The 24,351-nt window shown below is 36.9% G+C and overlaps 1 protein-coding gene across 1 annotated transcript in view; it reads left to right on the top strand.

Moving 5' to 3' along the window:
* Nucleotides 1-24,351, top strand: part of LOC103254031 (lipoxygenase homology domain-containing protein 1-like) — a 241,470-nt gene that overhangs the window by 102,327 nt on the left and 114,792 nt on the right. Inside the window, exons 7-11 of the mRNA XM_021709625.1 lie at nucleotides 1,981-2,059; nucleotides 22,885-22,960; nucleotides 23,844-23,920; nucleotides 24,026-24,057; nucleotides 24,155-24,284. Of these exons, the coding sequence (XP_021565300.1) occupies nucleotides 1,981-2,059; nucleotides 22,885-22,960; nucleotides 23,844-23,920; nucleotides 24,026-24,057; nucleotides 24,155-24,284 (394 nt within the window). The remainder of the gene's footprint in view (nucleotides 1-1,980; nucleotides 2,060-22,884; nucleotides 22,961-23,843; nucleotides 23,921-24,025; nucleotides 24,058-24,154; nucleotides 24,285-24,351) is intronic.

The following is a 24,351-nucleotide window of genomic DNA, read 5'->3' as shown; positions in this document are numbered from 1 at the left end:
CCCTCATTTTGTTTATGTCTGACTTTCCTGATTTAACTTAATAGTCTCTCTACATTCTCTTGAGCTCATTTAACATTTTAAAATAGTTTTATCAAATTTTTATCAGGAAGTTTAGAGATCTTGTCCCTGTTTCTTATCTAGAGCCCATAATCTCTTACCTTGTCATCTTCCTGATGTACTGAAGAATCTTTACAGCTCTAATAGGCTGCAGGAGTGGTCTCTGCAGGTTTCCAAACTGTGCTGCCATTCTCATCATGGCTCCAATCAGGAGAGACATAGACCAGTCTCTCAGGCAGCCTCCTGGCAATATATAACTTGGACATATAGTCCACTCTTTTGTTTCTGTCTTGAGGGAGTATCTGGGGTATTAAAGATTTCCTTCCTTTTGTACTGCACTATGCCAGGTAGGGTAGGGCATGGGCATGCAAAATGCCTTGAATTTTCCTAGTCTTTTTTGATGGAGTCACTTCTTGGTTATGCATTGACCTGGCTGCTGCATCTCTTAAGCAGTTTTTAGAATTCACACAAAAAAGTATTCTAGTCCTTATGTTATTGTTAACTTAGTATCTCCATGGGTTAACTGGTGCCTGGTGCTTGTTAATCTGCCTTCTTGTTGGTGTTTTTTCCTTTTTTGTTGAGGAATTGTTAAATGTGGATAATTATATACAACTTTTATTGTTGAATGTAGAAACTGAATGTATTATGTTATTTTACTATTATTAATATTCATATGCATTAGATCTTTAAAGTTTTTTTTTTCATTTACTGAGTAAAGCATGCAAGGTTTACAATATTTTATCTCTGTTTTCCTTGATGACTCAACTAGTCCTTAGTGAGTATGCCAAGATATTTTTATATTTCCTCTCTCTTTCTTAGAGTTCTTTTTATCTATTATTATAAATATCTTGTCATCTATCTGATGTACTGAAGAATCTTTACAGCTGTAATAGACCGCAGGTTTAACTCATAATTTTCTTTGCTAATATGCTTTCTTATTGCATAAAAACTCTTGCTTTTGTAACTCATCTGTTTAGTGAATACAGAGATAACAATGTTATCCACTAACCTGTGCCAGGCATGGACAATATTTTTTGTTAAGGAATGCTAATGGTTTTTTACTCATTATTTATAGTCTTAATAGTATACTTAAGCAGAGACAAATTAGCTCAAAATAAAAATAGTCTTATTACATGTCAAAGGAACTGAGCTCTGATACTTGATCTGTGTTTCACTGGCCTTGTCTGTACAAATGATTTTTTTCTCATTTAAAAAATTTTGAGGATAAAATAAAGTGTGAAGCTATTTTGAAACATATAATACACTGAACTAATGAAAAGGTTATAGTTGTTTTTAAAACACTTTTAACAGATGCTACATCATACATTTTTCTTACACTTAAACCTATAGCATTATCTTTTAATTTGTTACAACTATTCTGTGCTCCTCACTTTTTATCCATATTCTGCATATATAAACTGTTGGACCTAACCGTGTCTTCTTGTGATTTTAGTAGCAAATTTGATAAATATAAATTTCTAATATTTTTGTGTCAGTATCCTAAAATTATTTCAGAAGCATTATATTTGTGTAAACATCACTGAAAACATCACTGAAAAAAATGTATCCCAGGGCAGACAAGAGTTGTTTGCATTGACATGAATACAAACTTTACTATATTTTATAATTATACTTATACTATGATAATTTGAAAATATATAGTTATAGATAGTCCTTAAGTGTGTTTTTTATAACTAAAAATTGGTTACAAAGATTAAGGGAGTATATTTGAAAATGTATTATTATGTTTTATTATTTAATATTATTGTTTTGCCTGTACTTTCTTAATATGGACATATTTGTGTATATGCTTAATAAACCAACTTGTTTTGCAATGAATTTTTTATTGCATCTTAATTAATACTCTTGGTAGAAGTCAGAGTTATAGCATACATCTAATTACACTTTTAAAATTCATTATAGACTGACACCTTTTTTCTGGAAGCTGTGCATCTTGGAGATTTGTATAAGATTGTGATAGGCCATGATGGACTTGGCTCAGGTAAGGCTCATCCACAGAGAGTGAATGAATATCCGGCTGTACTCTATTTATGTGAAATCCTGCTCAATTCTAGAAAATACTGTGGAAAACTGATATCCAATTATTGCTCCCCAAAATCAAAATATTGTCCCCCAAAGTCCTTTAAAATTTAACTATATTTTTTTCTTCAAAATGACATAGGTAGACTTGGGAGATAATCTTGAATGGGCTTAGAATGTTAGACAGAGTGACTAAAAAACAAGAATGAAATTTGGATTTGTATGTTTGGCTTCTGGCAGCATTCTAGCCTGCTGCTGGTAGGGTTAGTAATTGTGTGTCCTGGTGGTGCTATTCCTTGAAGGTTATGATTGCCTCCAACTGAGGCACATTAATGAGACTGTCATTAACTTGTTGGCTCAGCTGTGTTTTATACTGTAATTTTGTTTATGCTTCTCCCCAGTCTTCCCATCCTCTTTGTGAGATGACTCATATCTTCACCCAAAATTTACTTTCTGCTACAGTATAAAACAGTCATAGGACAAACAAAATCCACTTAGCAAAAGATGAAGTACTAAAGGGCACATACCAAAAAAAGGATTAAAAAAACCCAAAAGCATCAAACAAGATGATAAACTTTCTTACTCAAATGTGTCAAAGTATAATTTTCAAAATGTTAAGAAAAAAATTCTCATATAAACATAGAGTGAACATGTGTTTAAATAATTAATGAGGGAATGAGCAGGTTAACAAAGATAGCTCAAAGAAAGTTGCAAGAAACTAAAAATTATGTGCATGCAATCAATGAGAACAAAAAGAATAATGAATAAGATTGATAACTTAGAGATATGATCAATATTCTTTTTTTAATCAATATTTTTTATTGTGGTATTGTGGGGTACAGTTAAGGGTTAGGTATACAAATATGCTTCGTTCAGGCACCCTTGTTGATAAGAGGTGTCTCCCTATCCCCAGACAGATATTTACTACTGTTAATCCCATCTCCCTTCCCCTCCCCCCCATAGTTTCCCACCACTGTCAGTCATTTTCTTATAGTATTACATTGGATGTTCAAGGTCCACTATTTGAGTGAGAACATGTGATACTCAGATCTTTGTTTCTGTGAGAGATCACTCAGTATTATAGACTCTAGTTCCATCCAGGTTGCTGCAAAATTCATGATCTTGTTCTTTTTTATGGCTGCGTAGTATTCCATCATGTATATGTACCACATTTTTTAAATCCAGTTCTCTTTTGGTGGACAGCATGGTTGGTTCCAGGTTCTTGCTATTGTGAACAATGCTGCAATAAACATTCGTGTGCAGGTATCTTTTTGATAGAGTGATTTGAGTTCTTCAGGGTACATTCCCAGTAGGGGGATTGTGGGGTCATATATGATCAATATTCTATAGACAATAAAAATATGCCTTTGAAATTATTTTCTCTTTTGAACAAAATTATTTTATATTTTGAGCAGACATAAATCATTTGTGTTTTACTTTTTGTCAGTTGATAGCTAATTTTACAGTATCTGGGCCTTAATCCATAGTAAGTGTTAAGTCAAATAATGTTACACTCCCACAGTGAGTCAGATGACTCTCAGACAAGCTTATTAGTATTCTACTATAACATTGACTAGACATGTAGTCATTATTGGATCTTATTTCTGAGTTTTTGTTAATTTTTCTAAACAAAGGCAAACATTTTTCAGTCGAAAAAAATCCTCGTATTCAATTATATGTTCTATGCAAGAGACACACTTGGAATAAATGATCCCTTAATATTAAAAAATTACGTTAGAAAATGATATATCAGAAATATGTAAATAAATATTATTTTAGTTATAACATTATTATAATAGTAAGTACTATTTAAGGCAACAAACATCTAAAGGTATAAGAAAGATAATTTTTTGAATAAACGGTGATTTGCAATGAGATGATAATATTCATATGCCTTTATGCAAACAAGATTGAGCATGTACAGTGTGGTATGGCTGTAGAATTGAAACTTTATTTAATACATAACATTGCAAGTAAATAGATAAAGTAAATTTCTCTTAGATAGTCAAAAAGAAATGAAAATAAAATAGGGTAGGATTTTCTTATATGTCTCAGATTTTGGCATGTTAGCCAATTAGTTTAATTACTCTCCTCAAAGGTTTGTACTGTGTAGACAGAGAAGCATTTTCATTTCAAACTCCATGAGACTTTTTATAATTTTACTCATATATTAGGCCAAACAGAACTCTCAATACTTTCCAAAAACAGGCCACATTCTTTAACTACAATTTAATAAAAACAAGTTCAACTAAAAAATGAAATTAAAAAAAAATTCAATCACTTAGCTATTTCAGTCCTTCCCATGATTTCACTTTGGGCCAAAGTGAAAATCATAACTGCAATTGCAATCTAACAGAATGCTGCAATGGTAATTTTTTCAGTCTCATTTTCGGCTGAGGTCTCAAAAGGCCAGGATAAAATAATAGGAAGTGAGATCTCACCATCTCTATTATTTCTTTGCAGGATGCTAAACCAATATGCTTTAGACAGGATAATTTATTTTAAAAAAATCAAAAACAAAAAACTCCCAAAAGAAACATATTTGTTTCTTACAGCCCAGGAAGCTGGGAAATCCAAGATCAAAGTACTTTCACTTAGCGTCTGGTGACAGCCTTCTTGTTTTGTCCTCCTATGGAAGGAGGGCAAAAAAGGCCTAGCTGTGTCCTTTGAACACTTTTATAAGGGTACTAATCCCATTCATGAAGGCAGACCCCCTCATGACTTAATCACTTCTTAAAGGCTCCAATTCTTAATACTATCATTGGGTCTTTGGTTTCAACAGATGAATTTTTGGGGGACACATATATTCAAACCCATCCCAGCACTATCCCAAATATAGACAAAAGACCATGTATTTAGGACTTATGAAGGAAGGGACTGACAACAAGTTATAGTTTCAGCATTTATAATGCCTTATAAAAGGTATACGTTTTTGTTGCAGTAGGTTAGCAGCTGCTGTGATACACCAACTCCTAGTAACAGGAGAGGCTGGAGGGGTTCTTTTTTGATATGAAGGAACCACTTGAAGAAACTGCGCCGTCTAGAATTTGTTACAGGACTCCCATCGAAATAACAGTTTGCAGGCTGCCTCAATGGCCATTGACTACAAAGGAAGGAAAACCTGGAGAAGGGACAGAGTATAATTTTAGGCAGATAGTCAGAGAAGATACTACAGTAAGTAATCCCTAGAGATAGAAGATTTTCAAAGAACCCACCTAACTCTCCATAAAGAGTCTACTTTAATTATGTGTGTGTGTGTGTGTGTGTGTGTGTGTGTGTGTGTGTGTGTGTGTTTCATGAGACTTTTCTAGATTTTTAGTTCTCCTCTTCCCCTACTCTCTTTATCTCCAAGTGCTTGGGGGCAGATAGTTTGAACATGTCAAATTTGAAAATCTAAAATTAAAAATTTACAAAATTCAAAATTTTGAGCACCAAAATCATGATCAAAAGAAATGCTTATTGGAGCATTTCAGATTTTTGATTATTTGAATTAGGATGCTCAAATTCAAAATCCGAAAAAAATCCCAAGCAAAACACTTCTGGTCCCAAGAATTTTGGATCAGGGCTATTCAATCTATATAATGTGGAAAGAAAAAGTTAACCCGGGAGCTTGCCCACTTCCTAAGGTTCCAGAACTAAAGATGGGGAAGAAGAGACATTTCATTTTTAAATAAAATTTGGAGTTCGGATTATTACATGGGATTAGTCATTATAATTCGTGAAATGAATCCAGTTCTGTTTTAAAAGAAGCAGACAGACTTTTTATTTGCAAGTGACCAGAAAAATCAGAATACCTGTTCTAGCTTTTATTCAAGGAAGAAGAACACAGGTTTAAATGAATAAGCATGTGAAAATAAATCTTCTCCTTGTTGCCTGTGGAGTTTTGGTCTTTGAACATAGGAGTATATTATTAACTATTAAGAAAATAGTACTACAATTTATAAAATTCAAAGGCATATTCAGATTCTCACTTTTGGTGTCATTTAGTAGGAAAACAAACTGTTTTCTCCTATGCTTTCAACACAGAATACTTGTGTGGTCAAATATGTAGTGTCTCCTCTCTCCCTGCAACTAGTTGAGTAACTTTCAATTCTGACAGTATCTATCGGGAGTGGATGTCATGCCCCACAGATTAAGGGATCAGTCTCACAAGACTACCCCCAATGCCAGATGCTAAATGCAAGTTTAGGCTTCCAGAACTTGTGACAAACTGACAATACCTCCATGATTCCCATGGCACACCTCAAATTTAATCATTTGCTAAAGTAACTCACAAAGCTCAGAGAGACACTAATGTCTACCAATTTATTATAAAGGATATTCCAAAAGGCACAGATGAACAGCTAGTTGAAGAGGTATATAGGGTGAGGTCTGTGGGGTGGTGTGCAGAGCTTCCGGGTCCTTTCCAGGAGCGATCTTTCTCAGCACCTCCATGTCTTCAGCAACCTTGGAAGGCCTTTGAACTCTGTCCTTTTGGATGTTTACGGACACTTCATTACATATGCAGAATTGATTAAATCATTGACCACCGGGGATCAACTAGACTTTTAGGTCCCCTTCCATTTCTTACCCCTGAGATCTGGGGATGGAACTGAAAGTTCTAGTTCTCAAATTGTATGGTTGGCTCTTCTGGTGACCAGTCCCCATCCTAAGACTACCCAGCGGGTCCTAGACACCTGTCATCTCGTTAGGATACAAAAATACACTTAACTACATTAGTATTTCAAGGATTCCAGGAGTTTTGTGTTAGGAAACAGGGAAGAAAAGCAAAGAATATATTTCTTATTTTAGATCATGATGCAACAAGTATTTAAAAAGAAAGACTAAAAATAGAGGGGGAAAATCCAAGATGGCCATTATGGAGCAGCAGACCAGTGCATGTCTCAGCAAGCAAGGCAGAGAGTAGGGATCCAGTCACCGATACACTTTTGGACAGGTGCAGCACTGTGCATCCAGTAAAGGTCTCTTTTAACACACAGTGACCAGAAAATGACAGTAACACAAGAATCTGGATGTCCCATCTCCTGCTGTGAACCAGGCTTGCATAAGAACTGAAGTCCTGACTATTGAAGGAGAGTGGGTGAGTGATTCTAAGATGCTTTGGACTGATTCACCCACTCCTAGTCAAGCATGAGTCATCAATCCCACATGGAGGGAGTCCTGGACAGGGCATAGTGGCAAGTAACTGGAGCCCAAGTAAAATGGAGACCAAGACCTACCCCTGACCAGCCACAGTGAGCATGACTTCTACCAGCAGAGCCTGAAAGCCAGCTCCCAGGCAAGGAAAGCCCACCTGCAGAGTGAGCCATCTTCTCAGCCAGATTAGAAAGGATCACCTCCAAGCTCTGTGTGGCTACAGAGCAGATCCCCTTCTTTCTTTGTGGCAAGAAATTCACTCCTTTTCAAGAGTGGAGTACAGAATTGAACAAGGAAGGATCAACACAAAAGACACCTGAAGGCTTTGTCAGTGGGAAGGCTTCTGGACTGCAAACCACAGGCATCAGAAGGGGACCCATCCCCCCACTCACTCTCCACAGGGTACTAGTAGCAGAGGCTGAAAACTAACCTGAATAGATTAACAGCAGGAGATAACATTTTACAGAAGAGAAACCTGCCACAGGTTGGAGAAAGAAGCAGAAGTGAATGCCCCTCCTTCTCTCACTAATTTACCTATATTGAACCACAGAAAGGGTCATAGAACAGAGAATCGTTGACTAGCTTCAGAGAAATAAAAATAAGGAAGAATTATAAAGAGGGAGAGAAGTCTGCCACAAATTGGAAAAAATCTTTGAAAAAACAAAGGCAGCCGGGCTTGGTGGCTCAGCCTGTAATCCCGCGCCTTTGGCAGGCTGAGGTGAGTGGATTGCCTGAGCCTGCGGGTTCGAGACCCACCTGGGCAACTTGCTGAGACCACATCTCTACAATAAATCAAAAATTAGCTGGTCATGGTAGCGTGTGCCTGTAGTTCCAGCTACTCGGAAGGCTGAGGCGGAAGGATCGCCGGAGCCCAGCAGGGCAAGGCTGCGGTGGCCGGGAGCAGCCACTGCACTCCAGTCTGGGTGACAGAGTGAGACTCCAACTCAAAAAAAAAAAAAGAAAAGAAAAAGCAAAGGCAGCCATCAGAGTCCTAAAGAAACAGCACCCGAAAAAGCAACTATCAGAGCACAAACAATGAAAACCCTGCAGAATGACCTTCTCCAGATGACAGTCACAGAAGTCAGAAATTGAATGGCAAAAATGAACAGAGAGAAACAAGAGACACTAGAAGTGAAACTCACCAAAGTCACGCAGGAAGTAAAAGCAGGGTTGGCTGATTTCAGAAAAGCCTATTCTGAAATAAAGTAAATGGAGAACTTTATCTTTGAAATTAAAAACACAGCACAACCACAGGAAGCAGGATCAACCAAACAGAGGCAAGAATCTCAGAATTTGAAGACCAAAATATGGGATCAACCCAGTCTGTTAAAAACAGAAAAAAGCTCAAAAAGAAGAAGTAAAGCCTTCGAGAGATGTGGAACTATGTCAAGAAACCGAATCTACACCTGACTGGTATCCCTGAAACAGAAAGGGAAAATGAGAACACCGAAACAAACATTCCATGAAGTCATTCAAGAACACTTCCCACGTCTTACTAGAGAGGCGAATGTTCAAGCACAAGAGATTCAGAAACCCTTGCAAAGTCTAACATAAGAAGACCATCACCAAGATACATAACAATCTTCCACAAATATGCATGAAAGAAAAATTCCTAAAGGCAGCAAGCAAGGTCAGACTAACTACTTGGGACGACCCATCAGAATTGCTCTAGACTTACCTGCAGAAACACTACAAGCCAGAAAGGACAGGGGTCCAATTTTTAATGTTCTTAAAGACAAGCAATTCCAGCCAAGAATTTCCTACCCTGCCAATTTAAACTTCATCAGTGATGAAGAATTAAAATCCTTCCCAGACATCCAATCTCTAAGAAAATATGCCACCTCCAGATCAGCCCTTCAGGAGATGCTTTAGAAGGTTCTGAACACACACACACACACACACACACACACAAAAGAATGGTCATAGCCATCACAAAAGTACAGGGAGGCAAAGAGTTAACAGAGCACACAGAGCCCTCACAAAAATGAAAATACATACATATATAAATACAAAAGAAAAAGGAAAATAAAGCAACCCCTAAAGGCCTTATGATAGTAATAAACTCTCACATTTCAGTAACGAATTTGAACACGAATGGACTAAATGATCCACTGAAGAGACATAGAGTGGAAAACTCGATAAAGAAGCATGATCCAGCAGTTTGCTGACTCCAGGAAACTCTTCTCACCGCACAGGACACTGACAGGCTCAAAGCTGGTGGATGGAGAACAGTTTTTCTGGCAAATGGAAAATAGAAGAGTAGGAGTAGCTATCCTGATATCAAAGCTGACTTCAAACCATCAAAAGGTAAAAAGAACATGGAAGGACCTTATATAATGATAAAAGATTCAGTCCTCCAGCAAGAAAAATCCATCTTAAACACATGCACCCAACACGAGAGCACCAGACTTTATACAACAACTACTAACTAAACTAAGAGAGGACATGGACTCTCACCAAATCATCATTGGAGACCTAAATACCCCACCAACAGCTTTAGGGAGATCGTTGAGGCAAAAAACCAGGGAGGAGGTATGGAACTTTATCTCAATGCTTAATCAAATGGATTAAATAGAAATATATGTTACACTCCACCCATCATCAACAGAGTATTCATTCTACTCATTAGCACATGGAATATACTCTAAGATCAATCACTTATCGGACATAAAGTCAAGTGTGAAATAATTTCATAAGATCAAATCAATGCCAGGTACTGTGTTAGATCACAATGAAATAAAAATAAATATTTCCACCAACAAGATCTCCCTCCAAAACACAAGGATAAGGACACTAAACAACATACCGCTGAATGACTTCTGGGTCAACATGGAAATCAAGGCAGAAATGAAAAGATTCCTGGAAACAAATAAAAAGAAAGACACAATTTATCAGAATCTCTGGGATACCATGAATTAGTGTTAAGAAGAAAATTCATAGCGTTGCACATACACGTCAATCACATAAATTCTAGCTTCATCAGAAGAATTCAGATCACAGAGAAAAAAAAATCACAATGGTAGGATACAGAAGACAAAAATACCCTGGAAAAGAAGAGCAAGACAAAATACTGGTTCTTTGAAAGGATAAATAAGGTTGACAGACCCGTGGCCAGATTGATTAAAACAAAAGAGAGAAAATCCAAATAAACATAATCAGAAACACTTGAGGTAAAAATCACAACTAATCCTGAAGAAACTCAAAAGATTATCAGAGATTACTATAAACATCTGTGTGCAAATAAACTAAAAAATCTAAAGGAAATGGAGGACTTTCTGACCTCACACAACCTCCCATGGTTGAAACAAAAAGAAACTGAAACTTTAAACAGACCAATAGCAATCCAGGAAATTGACTAAGTCATAAGAAACTTCCTTGCCGGAAAAAACCCTAGACCAGATGACTCCTAGTTGAATTCTACAGATGTACAAGGAGAACTGATAGCAATCTCATTGAAAGTATTTCGGGTAAAGGAGAACAATGGAATTCTCCTCAACACATTTTACAAAGCTAACTTCATACTGATACCCAAACCTGGCAAAGATCCAACAAGGAAAGAGAATTACAGGCCAATATCTTTAATAAACAAGGATGCAAAGATTCTTAGCAAGATTCTAGCAGATAAGATCCAAAAACACATCTCAAAAAACAACCCCCATGACCAGGTGGGCTTCACTCCTGGATGCAGTGCTGGTTCAACATTTGCAAGACCATAAAGATAATTCAGTACATTAACAGATGTAAAACCAAGAAGCACATGATCATATTATTAGTCACAGAAAAGGCACTTGACAAAATCCAGCATCCCTTTTTGATAAAAGCCCTTGAGCACCTAGGCATAGAAGGAACATTTCTCAAAACAATAAAAGCCTTCTTTGATAAACCCACAGTCAACATTTTGATCAATGGGCAGAAGCTGAAAGCATTCCCCCTAAGAACTGTAACAAGACAAAGACGCCCACTTTCACCTACTCTCACCCCTCATATTCAACACAGTGCTGGAAGTTCTACCCAGAGCTATCTGGCAAGAGTGGGAAATCAGAGGCATCCAAACAGAAAAGAGGAAGCTAGCCCTCTCTGTGGACAGTCTGATTATACACCTTGAAAACCCTAGAGAGTCTGTCAAGTATCTCCTCACACTGATAAATGATTTAGTTAAAGTCTAAGGTTCCAAAATGATGTGCAAAAGACAGCTGCCTTTCTATACACCAGCAACAAATGGGCAGAGAACCAAATAAAAAGCACAATACTATTCACAATGACTACAAGAAAAATGAAATACCTTGACATCCACCTAACCAGAGAAGTGCAAGACCTTTACAATGAGAACTACAGAACTCTGCTCAAGTAAATCAAGGATGACACAAACAAATGGGAAAACACTCCATGCTCATGAATTGGAAGAATCAATATTGTTACGTGTCCATTCTACCCAAGGCAAAAATCAACTCACAATGGATCAAAGATGCAAACATAAAATGTAAAACTATAATAATCCTAGAAGAAAATGAAGGGAACATCTTTATGCACATTGGTATAGGCGACCAATGTGCATAACTCGACCAATTCTCCAAAAGCGAATGCCGTAAAAGTTAAGGTAGACATGCGGGACCTCATCAACCTTAAAAGCTTTATTCAAGAGAATAAAGAGACAACTCACAGAATGGAAAAAAATATTTGAAAATTATGCATCTGACCAAGACCTATCATCCAGGATCTACAAGGAACTCAAATGAAGTTAAGGAAAAAATATAAGCAACCCCATTTACACGTAGGCAAAGGACATGAACAGAAATGTCTCAAAAGATGGCATACAAGCAGCAAGCAGATACATGAAAAAGTGCTCAGTCTTACTACAGAGAAATGCTAGTCAAAACTACAATGAGATACCATGTAACTCCAGGAAGGACAGTTATCATTAATAAATCAAAAACAACAGATGCTGGCAATGGTGCATAGAAAAGGGAACGCTTCTACACTATTGGTGGGAGTGAAAATTAGTTCAACCACTATGAAAAGCAGTGTGGCTATTTCTAAAGTAACTAATAATTGATTTTCATACAGTCCAGCAATCCTTCTCCTGGGAATATACCCAGAAAAACATTAATCACGCTGCAAACAAACAAAAACAAACAAACAAACAAATACCTGCACAAACATTTTTATTGTTGCACTATTCACAATAGCAAAAACATGTAGCCAACCCTGCTGTCCATTGAAAGTGGATTGTATAAAAAAAATGTGAGCCGGGCTCGGTGGCTCAGCCTATAATCCCTTGCCTTTAGGAGGCTGAGGTGAGTGGATTGCCTGAGCCCGCCGGTTCGAGACCCGCCTGGGCAGCGAGACCTCATCTCTACAATAAATCAAAAAATCAGCTGGGCGTGGTAGCGCATGCCTGTAATTTGGCTACTTGGAAGGCTGAGGCAGAAGGATCGCCGGAGCCCAGCAAGTCGAGGCTGCGGTGGCCGGGAGTGGCCACTGCACTCCAGTCTGGGCGACAGAGTGAGACTCCAACTCAAAAAAAAAAAAAAAAGAAAATGTGGTATTCCAACTCAAAAAAAAAAAAAAAAAAGAAAGAAAATGTGGTACATATACATGATGGATTACTATGCAGCAATAAAGAAGAACAAAATCAGGGACTTTACAGTCACTTGTATAGAGTTGAAACCTGTTGTACTAAGTGAACAAAGATCTGAATACTGTATGTTCTCCCTTAAAGTTGGCCTTGAACATCAGTCACATTAGCACAAGGGAGGGATCAGCAGTCATTGGACACTACTAGGGAAGGGAGGGAAAGAAGAAGGTGTGGGACTTGTCACAACACAAAGGGTACCTGGTTCAATTCCAGTGGGAATGCGGGGGCAATTAGAAGCCCAAACTCCACAGGCTTGCAGCCTACTTGTGTAGTTTATTCTCACTTGTACCTCATATCTCTCTAATAAAATAAAAATAAAATAAATGGACTAAATAATGTAAGAAGGTATGTAAGCAATAAGGAAATATTGAGAAAAACTCTAAGAAAATAATAAAAATAAAAATCAAATACAAAAAATAGAGAGACAGAAGAATTAACGTTAGTTATAAGAAATAGTTCTTAGGGGGGGAAAAGTCAACATATATCAAACCAGACATTAAAAGGTCTAATAAAAAAGCGTGCCAGTGGGTATGGTGGCTTATGCCTTTAGTCCCAGCTACTCATGTTGCTAAGGGGGGCGTATTATATAAGCCCAGGAGTTCAAGACTAGTCTGGGCAACATAGAGAGATCCCATCTGTAAAAACATAAGTCATCTAGATCATGGGACAGATCATTAGCAGCCTCTGGATGCAGTGGGGAAGAGGAGCGAGGGGATTTCAGGAGTTCTTGTGCTCCTGCCATGGACTTGAAGGGCCCCCTGAGCCTTGTGGGAGTTCAGTCTCTCATGGGAAGCTGCCTTATCTACAGCATCTACAGCTGTGCTCTGCTGAAACCCATGTGGAAGGGTGCAGGGGGAAAAAAAAAAGCAGCTCCAGGATCTCCTCCCTTGCTAGTGATTGCTTTCTAGCTGTCCTGGGAGGGAGCTGGGTCCCAAGAGCAAACTCTTTGATGACACTTGCTCACAAGGGTGGGCTGCTGTGAGAACACCTGAGGCCAGCTGCACTTTGACATTCAGATTGCAGACTACCTGAGGCTGAGGAGGGAAGCCAGGTGGGACTCATTGGCATAGCAAACACTCACTCCCTATGTAAACTCTTTTGTGTCCCCCCCTCCCCACTACAGCATTACCCCAGTGTCTGGGGACTCTCTCCTAGTTTCCACTGGGGTTGCTAAGAGGCACATATTTAGGGTTCTTGAGCTCCTTCCTCCTCACATCCTTGCACTCTTCTCAAAGGCTCAAAACAGAGAATGTAGGTAATCCCCAGAGCCTTATCCTCTGGCCTAGGTTGGCTGTGTATTTCCTTAAAGCAATAAACACCAAGAAGAAAGTTTGCAGTCACCATCACAGCTAGCTGTCTATCACAGGCAACATCTCCTGGCTAGAGGTCAACCACAGAGCCCATCACATCTGATCTAATACCTCAGCTTTGGGGAAGGCCTGATTCTAGACCTCACCTGACTATCCAAGCCACCCCAGTCACTCAGAATGTTGTGAACCTGTGCAGGTAGCACAGAATTTCCAAACTGACAATTGAGAAACTCACTGCACCAAGGCTATATATTACCAAGAGAACCCTACACTGTCTTTGTCAGCCCCTTGCCAACCTCACATAAGAAGAAATATTCGATGACAAGGAACCAAAAAAATAATTCTGACAATATGAAAAAAGAGATCTCCAACATCACCCCCCCAACAAACCACACTAACTCTTCATCAGTGGACCCTAACCAAAATGAAATCTTTGAATTTTCAGTGATAGAGTTCAAAAGGATGATTATAAAATTGCTTAATTGGATTCAAGAGAAAGTTGAAAACCAACATCAAGAAATTTAAAAAAGCTATTCAGGACGCGAATGAAAAATTTTCCAAAGAGTTCAACACCTTAAAAAAAAAGCTGAAAATGAAAGATGAATTTAGGAAAGCAATAAATGCAGTGGACAGTTTTAGCAATAGACTAGAACAAGTAGCAGAAAGGATTTCAAAACTCGAAGAAAAACCTCTCAAACTAACCCAATCAGACATCAATAAAGAAAAAAGAATCAGAATTATAGAAAAAATCACCAAGAAATGTAAGATTATGTAAAATATCGAAACCTAAAAATTATAGGTGTTCCCAAGGAAGAAGAGAAAGTAACAAGTTTGTAAAACTTTTTAAAGGGGATAATGTAAGAAAACTTCTCTGGCCTTGCCAGAGATCTAAACATCTAGATACAAGAAACTCAAAGAGCCCATAGAAGATATCTTGCAAAACGGTTACCCTCAAGGCATATAATAATCCAGTTATACAAAGTTAACATGAAGGAGATAATTTTAACATCAGTGAGACAAAAACATCAAATAACTTACAAAGGTAAACCTATCAGACTAATAGCAGACTTCTCCACAGAAACCCTCCAAGCCAGAAGGGATTGGGGCCCCATCTTCAATCTCCTGAAACAGAAAAAAGAGAGCCAAAGATTTTGTATCCCACAGAATTAAGGGTCATAAATGAAGGAGAAATGAAGTCATTTTCAGACAAACGAATACTGAGGGAATTTGTCACCACTAGACTGGCTCTATAAGAAATAATCAAGGGAGTTCTAATGGAAAAAAAAAATTCCATGCAAATGACAACAAAAAATGAGCAGGAGTAGCCACTCTCATATCAGATAAAACAGATTTTAAAATAACAACAGTTAAGAAAAGACAAAGATGTTTATAATTTAATGATAAAGGGATCAATTCAAAAAGAATATATAACAATTTACAATATATATGCATCTAACACCAGAGTGCTCAGCTTTATAAAACAAATTCTACTAGAACTAAAAAAAAAGGAAAAAAAAAGATCGACAATAATACAATAATAGTGGGAGACTTCAACACCTCACTGACAGCAATAGGCAGATCATGAAGGCAGAAAATCAACAAATAAACATTGGAGTTAAACTCGACCCCAGAGCAAATGGAACTAACAGACATCTGCAGAACATTCCACCCCAAAACTAAAGAATATACATTTTTCTCACCAGTACATGAAACATTCTTTAAGATAGAACATATGCTAGGCCACAAATCAAGTCTCAATAGATTAAAAAAAAAATTGAAATAATATCAGGTACCTTCTTAGACCACAGTGGAATAAAACTAGACATGACTTCAAGAAGAACTTTCAGTAAAAAACAATAACAATGAAGTTAAGCAATCTCCTCATGAATAATCTTTGGGCCAACAATAAAATCAAGATGGAAATTAAGACATTCCTCAAAATGAATCACAACAGTGAAACAAGTTATTAAAGCCTCCAGGACACAGCCAAAACTGAACTCAGAGGAAAGTATATTGCATTTAAGAACTACAGTAATAAGACTGAAAGATTGCATATCAGCAACCTAACATCACAGCTCAAGGAACTAGAAAAACATGAGTAAACTGAACCCAAAGCTGGCAGAAGAAAATAAATAATGAAAATCAGATCAGAACTAAATAAAATTGAAATAAAAAAACAATACAAATGATCACTGAAACAAAATGTTGCTTCTTTGGAAAGCTAAACAAAATTGATAGACCACTAGCTAGATTAATTAAGAAAAAAAGTGAAGATTCAAATTAGCTCAATCAGAAATGAAAATGGTGACATTAAAACTGATACAATGGAAATTCAAAAGAACATTCAATATTATTATGAATACCTCTACATAAACTAAACACTCTAGAGGAAATGGATAAATTCTTGAAAACATACAACCCCCACAACTATGAATCAGGAAGAAACAGAAACTTTGAGCCAACCAATATTGAGTAGCAAGAAACAGTAAATGAAAGTCTCTCAACAACAACAAAAAGTCCAGGACCTAATAGAACTCACGGCTGAATTCTACCAGACTTTCAAAGAATAACTGGTACCAGTTTTACTGAAGCTATTTTATAATATTGACAAGGAGGAAATTCTCCCTAACTCAGTCTGCAAAACCAGTATCACTTTGATATCAAAGCAGGAAAATACACAACAACCAAAAAGAAGATTGCAGACCAATACCTGTTATGAACCTAGATGCTAATATCTTTACCAAAATATTAGCTAACTGAAGTCAACAGCATAATTCACCACAACTAAGGGAGTATAATCCCAGGAATTCAAGGGTGGTTTAAAATATACAAGCCAATAAGTATGATCCACTACTTAAACAGAATTAGAAAAATCATATGATCATCTCAATAGATGCGGAAAAAGAATTTGATAAAATTCAGCATCCCTTCATGATTAAAAAAACTTCTGCCAGATAGGCATAGAGGGAACATTCCTCAAAATAATAAAATCTATGTATTACCAACCCACAGCCAATTCATCCTGAATGAAGAAAAATTGAGTGCATTCCCCCTCAGAAGTGGAATTGCTATTGATTTTATAAACTGAATTCATAATCCGGGACCTAATATCTTCCAAAGAATATTTACTTGATGAGTTAGAAATACTTTCTATTTCCAGAAAGTTATTAAAGTTCAATTTTTTTTGAGGTGGAGTCTCTGTTGCACAGGCTGGAGTGCAGTGGCACACTCACAGTCACCCCAGTGTCACTCAGGCAATCCATCCGCCTCAGCTTTCCAAGTAGCCGGAAATACAGATACATGCTACCACACCCAGTTAATTATTTTATTTAATTTTTTATTGTAGAGACGGGGTCTTACCAAGTTGCTCGGGCTTTCTCAAACCTGAGGGCTCAGGCAGTCCACTCGCCTAAAGTTCAAATTTAAACCAAGTATACATAAACAAAAAAATGTGTGTGTTCATAGACATTTAGAAATCCTCTCCACGTACATAAACTAAACTGGTACATGTGAGGGTCGTATTTTATTTCTAAATGTTTAATTTTGTGTTATAAATATATACAAGTTATTCTTTGGAAAACATTATAATAAGAATTATAATAAGGTTTTTCTAGCAGTTATAACTTTGGAAAAAATTAAAATTATTGCTTATAGGAGATATAAATGTCTATTATGATTGAAAAAGAATCAACTGAAAAATGAAGAAAAGAAATAGCATAATTTGTACAGTGACTAAATATTAAGTCAATATACAATAACTGGTGGCTGCTTTACCACTAGCAATATTTGATAGAAAATATGAAAATAGAAATATAGACAAGTTTCTCTTTCTCTATATAACATCAACAATGAAAAACAAACCCTTTTGTATTAGGCTGGCCTTGTCTGAAAGCTGTATTAAGAAGTACTGAGGGCTCCAGTCAAGAAATTTTGATTTATAGGCTCTACCCGCCTTGTGAACCTATGTGTTCCTTAACAATTTATTTACCAGTGGTCATGGCTGGTTGTGTGATCCAGTTCCTCTTGGTGCTCCAGAATCACTGCTACTGTTTGGTGAGAGAGGTGAAGGTTTTGGCCTTCTGCATATTCCAGATGCCTGTTTCTGTAGTGCATTTGCAGTAAAAGGACTTTAGAATTTTGATAAGCCAAAGTGTACCCTGGATTGTCCTTTTGCTTTGGAAAAAACAGTTTGCTGCCAGATTCATATTATGAAAAGCCCAGGCTATGACGGAAAGAGACTGCTGCAATGGTTTCTTTAGGGAAAGACTATTGGCTGCTCTAAAATCAGGTACAGCATCACAAGTGGGGAAAATGAGTAGATGTACCTACTAATTTTGATTAAGCCTAGAGGTGATAAAATCTGGAATCTACGTAGAGCAACACATCTCACCCACAGGTAAGTCCTGACACAGACAGCAGAGTTCCCTTTTCTATGTTTAAGTTAAATAAGCAAGTTACAAAAGACCACGTATTGTATGACCCAATTTATGTAAAACGTGGATATTAAAGTCAAAAAGTAGTCCGTGGTTGCCTAAGTCTGGGAGAGGGAGGGCTTGGGGTGGGGGTGGGGATAGGGTTGGGGGGTAAGGGGAGGAAGTGGGGAGAGATGTGAATAGGTACAATGTTTCTTTTTGGTCTGATGAAAGGGCACTGGATTTGGGCTATGGTGATGTTGCACAAGCCTGCAGTTTTACTACAAACCTTAAAAACTATTTTAAAAGATGAACTTTATGGTCTAGAAATTATTTCTCAATAAGGCTGTTAAAAAGATTCAGTTATTATCTTGAAAAATGTAAAGGATATAATAAACAATAACATTTTGAAAATGACTAACAAGGAATATCTTCATATTGAAATTAAAATTATTAAGTTGGATTAAAATGGGTTTTAAATGTAGTTTAACAAAAGTCAGAATAACAAACAGTTAAATCTGTAATACAGAGTATAATCTGAACTAGGTTTTAAATGGATTTAATTGAAAATGAGTAATGGATATTTTTAAAAAACCAATCAATTTAGTAATTTGAAAATGACCAAAAATAATTTTTTTGTATGGGAATATATAGTTTATTTAGACATAAATTAGAGAGAGGAGAGGAAAGAGGACATATGAAAGAGAGAGAGAGAGAAAGAGAGAGAGAGAGAGAGAGGAGATTCACCTACCCAAGGTAGGGGAGGGGGCAAAGCTTAGGAAAACATGGCCTGGGCATAGCTCAAAAAACACATGACCAGAAGTAGTTTTGCTGAGCAATGGCCCCCAAATAGATTTTTATTATTCAAAGATATAAAAACTTTAAAACTTAATAATTTCCCATGCTACTTTTCATTCTGAGAAAATTGTAGATTCAAATGAAGTTGTATGAAATAATCCAGAATGATTCTTTATACCCTTTACCTAGTTTTCCCCAATAGTCATGTCTTGCACAGCTATAGTACATTATCACTACCAGGATATTGGTATCAATACACTCAGGACACAGAAGAATACTGTCACTAAAATGATTCCTCACGGTGTCCCTTATAGCCACATCTTCTTCCCCTCCTCTTACCCCCTTCCCAGCCCCCATTCTTAACTTCTGGCAACCACTCACCTATACTATGTTCCTAAGATTTCTTGTTTCGAAAGCTGTATAAATGGAATCATATGCTATGTCATCTTTGAGGGCTGACTTTTTAAATTTGTCTCGGTATAATTTCCAAGAGATTCATTCAAGTTGTTCATGTCAATTGTTCATTTATTTTTATTGCTTTTTGTATTCTGTGGTACAGACGTCCCTCAGTTTGTTTAAGCATTTGTCCATTTAAGGACATCTGGATTGTGCTTTTTGGGACTATGATGAACAAATCAGATAAAATGTCCTAGATCAAAATCAGTGGGATGAGGGAGAAGGGATTGTTACTAAGTTGTTACTTGACGGTAGTACTTAATTTAAGTCAATAATTCTACATCTAGAAAGTTATTAAAAACTAAGTATAAATAGGGTATATGCTCAAAATTGTAGCTCTATTTTGCACAAGAACAAAATTCTTTATCTTGAAATAGAAAATATTTTATGTGGTATGTCCATACACTGAAATACTGTATGACTTTTAAAATCTTGTTGTCTAAGTACACTTAGGAAAAATGTGAAAATGCTCATGTTTAATGTCAAGTGAACAAAGAAGATAGATGTGTTTCGTAATTAATGCTCACTGGTTGTAACAAACTACTCCAAAATATGAGGGGTTTTACACAACACTATTTGTTCACACAGCAGGCTAAAGGAAGTTAAAAAAGCTTCCCAGGAAGTTGTTCTTCAAACAGTGAATCAGGGTCAGGCCTCAGCCAGTGTGTGGCTGTTCCAGGTGCTACGTACCTTTCAAGGTTACAGGGGAAGCGGGAGTTGGCCAGAGAATTAGGGGGGCTGTATATAAGGGCTGGGTTTGCAAGTGCCTAATATCATTTGTATTCTCATTCCATTGGCAACAAATGAATCAAATGACCTTCTGCTTAATTTCGGGGGAGGCTGAATAATGTAGCCATCTTGTATAACTAGAAAGAGGAAACAATATGTTAAGTACATAACTGTTATCTACCTAGCAGGGCACCAACCCTTTATACAGTAGGCTACAATTTGATTACATATGGGCATGATATATATATATATATGTCATATATATAAAATATAATTTAACATATATAGAGCGGATTAACTGATTTTTTTGGGTAGATGTTAGAATATACATGCTCTTAATACCTCTTATTGTTTATGTTCTTAAATCCGATCCAATAAAAAATAAATGTTATATTAAGCAATTAGAAATATAAAGCTACTTATTTTATGTATTATGTAAGAAAGTAACACATTCAATAGAACTGTTTAACTTTCATTATTTTGCCTAATTCCTGCAGGAACACCCTAGTTATATTCAGGAACACATCTTTTCTGGTTCTCTAAATTCAGTCCTAGGTCTTCCTTACTTATAAAACATGCTAAAAATGTAGACAATATATTTTTACATGAATAATATTAAGCTAGCTTATTAACTTATAAAGTATTTTTCAAATCAATACCTTTTTACTTTCAGAGGTTTTTTTTTTTTTTTTTTTTTTTTAAATAGCTTCCTCAGTAGTTTCTAAAACCCATTTCAGAATTCTGGTAGCATGCTATTTTTCCTTAAATGAGACAAGTAATTTTTTTTTTGAGGGAGGGTAGCATTTAAAAATAAAATTAAATAATAACATTTTGGGGCATTTTATTCTAGGCAGAGAGAATAGCATATGTAAGGTCATAGAATTGTGACTATGAATTATCTGTGGCAGTGATTTTCAAATTATGGCTCCTGGACCAACACCATTGCCTAGAAAATTTGCTAAAAACTCAATTTTTGGAGTTTTATCGAGGATGACCAACCAGCCTACTTTGCCTGTGACTCTCCTGGTTTTAGCTCCCCAAATCTCACATCCTGGGAAGCCCCTTTGTCCTGGGCAAACTGGGACAGTTATTCACTGTGGGCTGCCCATGCCAGGCATACTGAATCAGAAGTTCTTGGTGTGACGTGCAGCAGTTTGTGTTTTATAATCCCTCCTGGTGATTCAGATGCCTGCTAGGTTTGAGAACCACCAATCTAGAGAACTGTGAGGAGTTTGGCACCACTCAATGATGGGACGATGTGATGAGGGGTGAAGCGGAAGAGTAAGCAGAATAGGGTTGCATTTTTTGTTTAAAAGTTTTATCCTAAAGCTGATTAGCATTAACTCATTAACTCGTGAAAGGACTTTAATTGGGGAGGATTATTTTGAGCTGGATCTTTGCATATACAAAACCACTATGACCGATTAAAATATTTTATTTTATCTATAAGTAAAATTGTATTTTAGCCAATTCCAGTTTGCAAACTAACATGAAATTAAACATTGAGAAAGAAAATACGACCTTCACATGTATCAGCTTGGTTTATGTACTTGGGAAGGATTTCTGAATGACTATGAAAACGCACATTTTTTTGTTTATGCATACTTGGTTTAAATTTGAACTTTAATAACTTTCTGGAAATAGAAAGTATTTCTAATTCATCAAATAAATATTCTTTGGAGGATATTAGGTCCAGGATTATGAATGCAGTTTATGAAATGAAGAACAATCCCACAACTGTCCTATCTTCAATTATTTGGAAAAACACACAAAACCCGAAACCTTAAAGCAATGCTGTCCTTTTATTATAAGTATGAGAAACACGTTTAAATGTAGCTGACAGTTTACTTCCATTATAATTTGCTTTACCTGCCAGGTTCGGTGGCTCAGCCTGTAATCCCATGCCTTTGGGAGGCTGAGGTGAGTGGATTGCCTGAGCCTGCGGGTTCGAGACCCGCCTGGGCAGCAAGACCTCATCTCTACAGTAAATCAAAAAATCAGCCGGGCGTGGTAGCGTGCACCTGTAATTCCGGCTACTTGGAAGGCTGAGGCTGGAGGATCGCCGGAGGCCAGCAGGTCGAGGCTGCGGGGGCTGGGAGTGGCCACTGCACTCCAGTCTGGGCAACAGAGTGAGACTCCAACTCAAAAAATAATAATAATAATAATAATTTGCTTTACCTAAAAGTACCAAATCTTTATGTTGCGGAAGGTCTTTCTATACACTTGGAAGCTAGAACCTACTTCTCAAAACTTGAAATAATACTGGGACGTATATATTCACATCACATTTTTTTCTTCAATTTGTATTTAGGAAATGGCTGGTTTCTTGACGACGTTGTTGTCAAGGATCCTACAACAAACCACGAGTATGCCTTCTTCTGTCACAGGTTTGTAGGTGTGCTTTTACGCTGAACACATTCATTTCATATTAGTCACTTCCAAGTTCATATATTGAGAACTGCATAGCCTGTATAGTTTTTCCTAGTCATCGAGACTTTGTTAGGTTACTTTTGTGAATATTAATCTTAGGGGCTGCTTCTTCTACTGAAAAAGACATCCATTATGTTGATCATCATTCCTGGTTAGGCAAATTTAATATTTAATGGTAAATTAAGATATATTTGAAAAAATGATTTCTCTCTACATATCCATAAGGAGATCAACAGTCTCTGACAAGGAAACATATTTCTTGTGGATGAGATCCCACATTAGGTTCAAAAATAATAAATGTGCACAATATTTCATGTAGCTTTTTACATAGTGATGATATAGATGACCCACTGTCCATGGACCTTGATTTTTGAGTTTTTTTCCCAGTCGTAATGACAGATTTGCTTTTTCTTTCAATACTCCCCTGCCTTTTTCCTCATGGAACCAATAATAGCCACTTATGAAATAACTGACAGAAGTTTAAATGGTAGCTGGTGGCCAAAGGGCAGGATAGATTGATCTGGTGGACATAAAACCTTTGATGACTTTGGCAGTTAGCAAGCTAACTGATTGAATAACTCACCCGTGGATAAGGGAATGAATGTATTTTATCCTTTTCATAGCGTAGTTGCTTCTTCCACCTCCCTTGCACTCTTACGGTCATGCAGGATTTCCTTTTCTGTTCTGTGCTCCTCTGCCTTTAACAACTAGACAACCTTGTCTTTCCCAACTCCTGCTATCCATCATTTCTGACTTGGGAAGATAGTTGCTAATGGCAGTTATGCAAAGTCTGACTATATATAAAGTTGGAAAATAATCCATATACTTTTCTTCCCACAGGTGGCTGGATCAAGGGGCTGATGATAGTAAAATTGTCAGAGAACTGTATGCCAGAGATAACAGTAACTTCTCTGCAAGTAAGTGTCATGTACACACATTTCTTGGAAAATTGTGTTTTGTGATGACTGAGAAACCATGACACTGTTGAAATGGATGATCCTTTCTTTCCTTTATCTTCTCAGGGCAGAAGCTAGAACTTAAGAGAAAAGAAACAGTAAGCTTTTACTTTGAGCTTCAAATTATTTAGTGCAAGCACTGTTCAAATGGCTTCTCCTACTGGTGTCTTTGTTTTGCTTTGTTTTTCTTTTCAGTGGACTGCAGAAAGCTGGAAGTTTATGAAAGGAAATACTCTTCAGTTCTACAACAGACTGACTGGCGGGTTTGTCCGTCTGCATCCAGATGGTACGGTTGATGCCACTGGTGAGAAGAAAGACAAATATGGTAAAATCATTTGGCAAAACATGTGATGCTGGGCAGGTCGAGGAGCTGAAGGAGTTGAAGATTTCTA

The sequence above is a fragment of the Carlito syrichta genome, unplaced genomic scaffold (genome assembly GCF_000164805.1).
Source record: "Carlito syrichta isolate Samal-C Ts95f unplaced genomic scaffold, Tarsius_syrichta-2.0.1 Scaffold263506, whole genome shotgun sequence".
Lineage (NCBI taxonomy): Eukaryota > Metazoa > Chordata > Mammalia > Primates > Tarsiidae > Carlito > Carlito syrichta.
The sequence above is the reverse complement of the archived record's forward strand: the minus strand, read 5'-3'. Positions and strand labels throughout refer to the sequence as shown.